The sequence below is a fragment of the Catharus ustulatus genome, chromosome 2 (genome assembly GCF_009819885.2).
Source record: "Catharus ustulatus isolate bCatUst1 chromosome 2, bCatUst1.pri.v2, whole genome shotgun sequence".
Lineage (NCBI taxonomy): Eukaryota > Metazoa > Chordata > Aves > Passeriformes > Turdidae > Catharus > Catharus ustulatus.
The window spans coordinates 117,196,676-117,203,820 of NC_046222.1; the positions used below are offsets into that span (position 1 = coordinate 117,196,676).

At 52.2% G+C, this 7,145-nt stretch overlaps 1 protein-coding gene across 1 annotated transcript; it reads right to left on the reverse strand.

Moving 5' to 3' along the window:
• Window positions 1-202: 202 nt before the first annotated feature.
• Window positions 203-3,834, reverse strand: RPL8 (ribosomal protein L8). The gene is made up of 6 exons (XM_033052028.1): window positions 3,756-3,834; window positions 3,457-3,600; window positions 1,911-2,052; window positions 1,530-1,748; window positions 648-763; window positions 203-402 (listed from the first exon to the last, which is right to left on the reverse strand). Exons 2-6 carry the CDS (start codon window positions 3,592-3,594, stop codon window positions 244-246), a joined length of 774 nt encoding a protein of 257 aa, XP_032907919.1. The 5' UTR covers window positions 3,595-3,600; window positions 3,756-3,834; the 3' UTR covers window positions 203-243.
• Between the last annotated feature and the right edge of the window lie 3,311 nt (window positions 3,835-7,145).

The following is a 7,145-nucleotide window of genomic DNA, read 5'->3' on the forward strand; positions in this document are numbered from 1 at the left end:
TCACACCAGGACACAAGAGCAGCCACAGAGATCCACTCCAGCCCACAGGACCAGCTCACAGACTGCAAGTGCTGCCTGAGACAATCCCTGCTCTCCAAGGCAAGGGGAAAACACCCCGACTCTCCACTCACAACTTCCAGCGTTGAACATCACCCAGTTTTATCCCCACTGCAGCAGCAGACACTAGGAACTCCACACGAGCTCTGTTGTACAAATTTATTGTGTGGCCCCCAGGGTGGGAGCTCAGTTCTCCTTCTCCTGCACAGTCTTTGTGCCCCGCAGCCGCCCCGTGCGGCGCGCGGCGATGAGCCCGACCTTGCGTCCGGCGGGAGCGTCCCTGCGGATGGTCGAGGGCTTCCCGATGTGCTGGTGGTTGCCTCCTCCGAAGGGATGCTCCACGGGCTGTGCAGGGGGAAAGCAAGACAGCCATGTAACCACAGAAACTGATGGTCAACACGAATGAACAGACAGAAGGGGACAGAGAAATAACTACTTCACTTTTCACCATCAAGTGCTGCTAATTCACCCTGTGGCTGCACATTTATCTGGGAAGCTTTCCTCCCGGATGTACCCCAGGCTTGTCCCAATATCCCACAAATCTTTTCTGAATTGTCAAAGGGGACAGGGATGACTCCAAGCAGACTCACGTTCATGGCCACACCACGGACACGCGGCCAGCAGTTCCTCTTGGCCTTGTACTTGTGGTAGGCACGGCCGGCCTTCAGGATGGGCTTGTCAATGCGGCCTCCACCAGCCACGATTCCTGCAGGGAACGGCAGCAGTGGTGACACCCAAACAGAGCACACACAGGACACAGGAAAGCCAACACCAACAGTGACATCAGAGCTCAGCTACAGCCTTCTCTCCGATTCAGTACACACGGGATTGATAAAGCACTGCCATGATTACTGCCATGACTTCCTGAGCAACGTCAGGATTTTCAAGTGAAAATTGAAAGAGCTCAGTGGACTGTGAAGAATTTTGAGGTCAAATACCCACTTGTTTCATGATTTACTGAGTCAATTTTACAGGAGTAAAGCAGCACATTACTCACTTTGGTGTCTTCCATGCAGAGGCAGGCAAGTGTTACCAGCAGCCATCTCAGCTGCCAGCAGGTGCACAACAAACCTGGTGCAGCCTCTGCTTCTTGGCAGTGGTTTTGTCATTCCCTGTCAGACCCCCAGAACACTCCACACACCTGACACAAACAGGCTGCCTCAGCCTACCAAAAGCAGGAAATCAAAATGCCACTTTCCATGCAAGTCCCTCCCCAAGGACTGCAGATTTTACAGGCTGAGCAATTCCATTACAGCCTGAGGACAAGAAGCATCTACTTGTCTGTCCTCCCACTAGGTCAAACCTTCTACAAATTCAGGTTAGCAACATACAGAAGTAATGCAGGTGTAAAATACAAGTCAGCCACCTGAGCACAGACTGTCCAGCTTGCACACATGTTATTAAAACTGGGGCCTTGCTTGGAAGATTCAGTGACAAGAAGCCCAGTGACAAGTTCAGTGATTGCTCCTTACCCACAACAGCCCTGTTTGCAGAAGAAATTACTTTCTTGGAGCCTGAGGGCAGCTTCACTCTGGTTTTCTTGGTTTCGGGGTTGTGGGAGATGACGGTGGCGTAGTTCCCGGAGGCGCGCGCCAGCTTCCCGCGGTCACCGGGCTTCTCCTCCAGGCAGCACACGATGGTGCCCTCGGGCATGGTGCCCACGGGCAGAACATTCCCGATGTTCAGCTGGGCTGCAAAGAGACACAGAGCAGCCACAGCTTCACTGGGGGCCCTGGGCTGGGGTTACAGCCCTGCTGAACATGGGAGGCAGCAGGGGTCTGTACTCCAGCATCCCAAGGCCCAGGAGCTGGGACACCCCCAGCCCAGCCCAGCCCAGCCCAGCCCAGCCCCACCTTTCTTGCCGCAGTACACGAACTGCCCGGTGTGGATGCCCTCGGCGGCAATGAACAGCTCCGTGCGTTTCTTGAAGCGGTACGGGTCGCGGAAGGCAATCTTGGCCAGCGGAGCGCCTCGCCCGGGGTCATGGATGATGTCCTGGGGGATGCAGAGCTGCTTTAGGGGGGACATGGCCTCTGCAGGAATTCCAGAGCCTCGAAAAATGGGGGATGGTTACCCTGGGATGATTCTCAGCCAGACACTTCTCAGGGGGATCTGGGTCTCCCCAGAGTGAGCGAGCTCAAGATTCACATTTGATACCGTACAAGCTCCAGTACCTACATCCCATCCTGTCAGAGAAAATTCCTCCCTGAGTGTGGTGGGGGGCCCTGGCACAGACTGCCCAGGGAAGCTGTGAGTGCTCCATCCCTGGAAGTGTCCATAGCCAGGCTGGACAGGGCTTGGAGCAAGCTGGGATAGTGGGAGGTGTCCCTGCCCATGGCAAGGGGATTGGAACTGGATGAGCTTTAAGGTCCCTTCCAACCCAAATCATTCACTGATCACAAAATAACGCCTGGTTAAGTGTGCTGCTTGTAGCTAATCGCATCTGAACAGTTTTACTCCTGACATTCTGCAGGTATCCAGTCTCTCCATGCTAAGAAATCCACCTTCACTTTGCCCAACCACAGAGCAGGGCAAAAGCAGGGACTTGTCCATGTTTCCTTGGGATGGAAGCATTTCTAACATTCTGCAATCAGGTAAAACACAGTGTTTGAAGCTCCTAAATAAGGAAGCACAGATTTGTTGTTTCTTTTACACTTGGAAAAACATTTCCATTCTGTTCCTGAAGCACACTGGGATTAAGATACCCAACCATGACATTACAGACTACAGACAAGTGACTGACACACCTTGAAGGTGTTTCTGCCTTCCAGGAGAGCTCACAAACTCTTGGTGTCCATTACTGATGATTTTTCAACCCTCCTGGCCAAATCCCCTATGTATCACCAAGTTCTATCATCATCTCAATTCGGTGAGGGTGCAGAAAATTCTCTCTACATCCTGAACATGACGGGGCTGTAGAATGCTGAAGGGCTGCTCAGAGCATCCAACCTGTTGGCACTCCAAAGTCCCTGACTCCAGAAGTACCTGCAGCACCCCTGAACCACCACCACACCCCAAATACAGGTACTGCCTTCCTCCTCTGCTCAAGACTAAAATGATGGCATCTCTTGGCATTTTAAAGATTTATTTTTTTAATATGCAATCAGCTACCTGGGAAACTCCCCAGCCATGATTCCCCAGGCACAGGGAATTATTAGGTAACATAAAACCACGGTGGCACTGCTACTTTTAGCAAAGCTCCAGCAGAAAATCCAACTGCTGGCTAAGGGTGCCAGCAGTTCAACGGAGCATCTCCGTTGAGATGTTCTCACAAACCTAAAACAGTTTAACTTTTCAAGGAATATGGTTTATTTAAGACTAGAGAAACCTGAACTCAGACGGGATAAGGGCCAGCCAAAGGGCTGCGGGCACTGCTGGCACCCCCTGGGCCGCCCATACCTTGACGATGCCCTTGATGTAGCCGTGCCGCTCGGCGAAGTCCACGGCGCGCAGCTTGGCCGGGCCCTTCCTGTGCTTCACGTGGGCACGGAACACGGAGCCCGCGCCTTTCCTCTGCCCGCGGATGACACGACCCATGGCGCCCTGCGGGGACACGGGGACAGCTCAGCGACACCCGCGACACGCGTAGCGACACTCCGTCCCTGCGCCATCCCCGCCCTGCCCCTTCCCGCGGCCGCCCGGGCGCGGATGGCGGCGGATCGCGATCGGCATCACGACCGCGGCCGAAACACTCCTACCTGGCTCCGGCCTCCCCGGGAAAGAAGGAAGAGCTGACGTCACGGGCGCGCCGAGGAGCTTCCGGCGTGGTGACGTCACACAGAAAATGGCGGAGCTTCCGGTTCCGCTGTCTACTCCCCGGGACACCGGGAGAGCCCCGGGAGGGGCGGGCACGGCGAGAGGCGCAGCGGGGAGCGGGGGAGCCGGTCTGGACAAAGGGCAGCGCTCAGCGATCGGGACAGGAAGGGCGGGTGTGCCAGGGGCTGGAACTGGGGCGTGACCGCGGAATGCGCGGCAGCGCACTGACTGCATAAAGAAAAACAAACAAAAGCTGCGCTCGCAAAGTTCCCTAGATTCTCACAGCTTCATTTCGTAATTTTCATTTTCATTGTAATGAAAAGCGGCGGCAAACAAACGCCAGTCTGAAACACTCAGCATGTGTTTCAGTAGATAACATAAACAAAACATATACATAAGTAGAAAATAGATAATTTAAACTATTACACAGTAGTGATGCTGTCTCAGAGCAGCGTGCTTCCACGAGGAGCCCCGCAGGGAACGGGGCTGTTTTCCCCTCGCTCCAGACCCGCAGGTCCCGATCCAGGCGGGAACCGGGACAGTTCCCGTCAAGGGGTGATTCCCATCCCAGCAGTTCCCAGTTCCCATCCCAGGCAGTCCCATCCCGGGGCAGTTCCTATCCCGGGACAGTTCCCATCCCAGCAGTTCCTAGTGCCCATCCCGGGACAGTTCCCATCCCAGGCAGTTCTGATCCCGGGGCAGTTCCCATCCCAGGCAGTTCCCATCCCGGTGGTCCAGGACCTGCTTCTCTGTGTCTTAAATGCTCCTTGACACACTCCGAGGGGCCAGGGAGGAAGGGGAGAGGAGGGGGTTCAGAGTTCACGGCTCCACTTCTCCATGGCTTTCTGCACACAATCACAGATTGGATTATGCTGGAAAAGCCCTCTGAGATCATCGAGTCCAACCTGTGACTGATCACCACCGTGTCACCCAGACCCTGGCACTGAGTGCCACCTCCAGCCTTTCCATAAACACCTCAGGGACAGTGACTGCACCGCCTCCCTGGGCAGCCCATTCCAATATCTAATCATACCTCCAGTGAAGAAATCCTTCCTACTGTCCAACCTAAACCTTCCCTGGAGCAGCTTTATGTCCTCTCCCCCATCACGGGTTACCTGGGAGAAGAAACTATTCCCCACCTGGCTGCACCCTCCCTGTCAGGGAGTTGTAGAAAGCAATAAGGTCACCCCTGAGCCTCCTTTTCTCCAGGCTAAACATTCCCAGCTCTCTCAGCCTCTCCTCACAGGACTTGTGCTCCAGACCCTTCCCCAGCTCTGCTGCCCTTCTCTGGTATCACTCCAGCCCCTCAATGTCCTTCCTGATCTGAGGGGCCCAGAATGGAACACAGCACTCGAGGTGTGACCTCCCCAGTGCCCAGTACAGGGGGAGAGGCATTTAGTTTAAACCCCTGGGGACTGACAGCCTTGGACTCTCTTGGGATCTCACATAAATAACTCAAAGGAGCTCAGAGCTGCCATGCCAAATCCTTCCTTAGTTAGCTGGACCAAAGATGCAGTTTGCAGGAGGAGGCTCCTACATCACACTTACAGCTGGACCTGTAATAATGCAGTTTAAGAGCTGTAGGTTTTGGGTGAAGAAGTAAGTGAAGATAAAAACCCTGCAGGTGCTTTAAGCTGCCTTTGCCAGATTTTAATCAATATTAATTAGGGCATAATTGAGAGATACAGCAAAGCAAAGGTAATCGTCTTAGTGCTCCTAATCAACTTGTGCTACACCCTGGAAGGGGAAATGAAAAGTGCCTTAACTTCTTTAACAGCCCACCAGGTTTTCTGCATCAGAGGCCACTTTTCCAGAACAGGTCACTGCTGATGACCCAATTCACTGAAGATGGACTATTTAACCTTATCTGACTCATTAGAAATGAGGAAAAGCTCATCAGCCCCACACATGCCATTGCTCCTCTCCTTCAGCTGAAGAACCTACACATCCCCCACATCTTGATAGGTGCTTTCCCACCGTGGTACTCCTGGGACTGGTGGAACTCACCCTCCCATAAGATGTGAAAACCCTTGATGCCAAGATCAGAGCTGGGATCCTTGTCAGATTCAGCCTGCTCAGGTAAAGGGATTAGCACGGCCAGGAGTCCCCCTGGCCATCTGCTGGAGGTCACTGTTCCTCACACAGACAGGGTGACAGCTGCTTGTCCTGGGCCCCATGTGACAGCTCAGTGCAGGATGGCAAACTGCCACTTGCTTTGGTTTACATGGAGTTTACATTCACATTGAGTAGGAACATCTCCAGACTTTGATTTATAGTTCCTGTGGCAGCAGGAGTCTGGTTAGTTTTTGCTGCTAAATATGACAAGAGACAGATCTCTAAGGAACTACTTGAATTTCCCAATATAAACCCAGCAAATTACATTGGTCACTCCTCTGTCATGTTCTTAGTAAGGACTTAGCAGTCACTTAAGAAGTAGTTGTGTAATGACTTAGTACATTCATCAGTTTAATTATCCTGTATCAACTATACTTTGTTTTCATTTTATTGTTATTTAATTCGTGGTGCAGTCTTCACACTGCTGCCATCATCTGTGAGGCTGCAGCCTCCTGATTCTATCGTGGCTTGGGCAGCTGCCTCCCTGCCCAGGTACTGCTGCAACACCGAGGGTAAGGCTGGAACTGGGACCGTCCTTAACTCCTCCCTAGCAGCTTTTTGGGTATCCTGAATGTGGGTGAAAATATCTGTTCCAGAAGAGTTCGAGTTCACCATCGTCACATCAGAGGCTGTTTCAGCCTTTCCTCCAGCAGTGCTGAGTGGTTGTCACCGATTTGTGTCACCACAGGCTGTGTTTCTGCACACCTCGGGATCAGAGCATGCTGCTGCCCAGGGCCCCAGTGCTGGTATCATCCAAGCTGACTCTTAAGTATTTTTCCATCAGAGAAAACTGGAGGAGGCTGGGGATAGCATGCATCTAGGTCTCTGTGCACTCAAGATTCCTTAGGATGCACACATGAATGCAAAGCCCTGAAAGCCTCCAAGTTTTCCAGCCTAGATGGCACTTAAAAATCAGAGAAGAAATGCAAAGAGATGACAGAACTGCATTCATGATAATGTACACCTAATTTAATAACTGATTTCTTCTTTTATAAGAGACAACAACATTAGTTAGCACTTTCATTATCAAGGAATAACAACATTGTATTACCTGGCCCACCCAAACACAGACTGAGCTCAAAATAAGGTTAATTATTTACTTTAGCTGTGCCTTCAAAATTATTGGATCCAAAGAAATGCAAGCAAGTGGTTTACATTGGATGGCAATTTAAAAATACTGCTCAGGTTTGTCAGAACAGTGTGGCTGTGTGCCATTC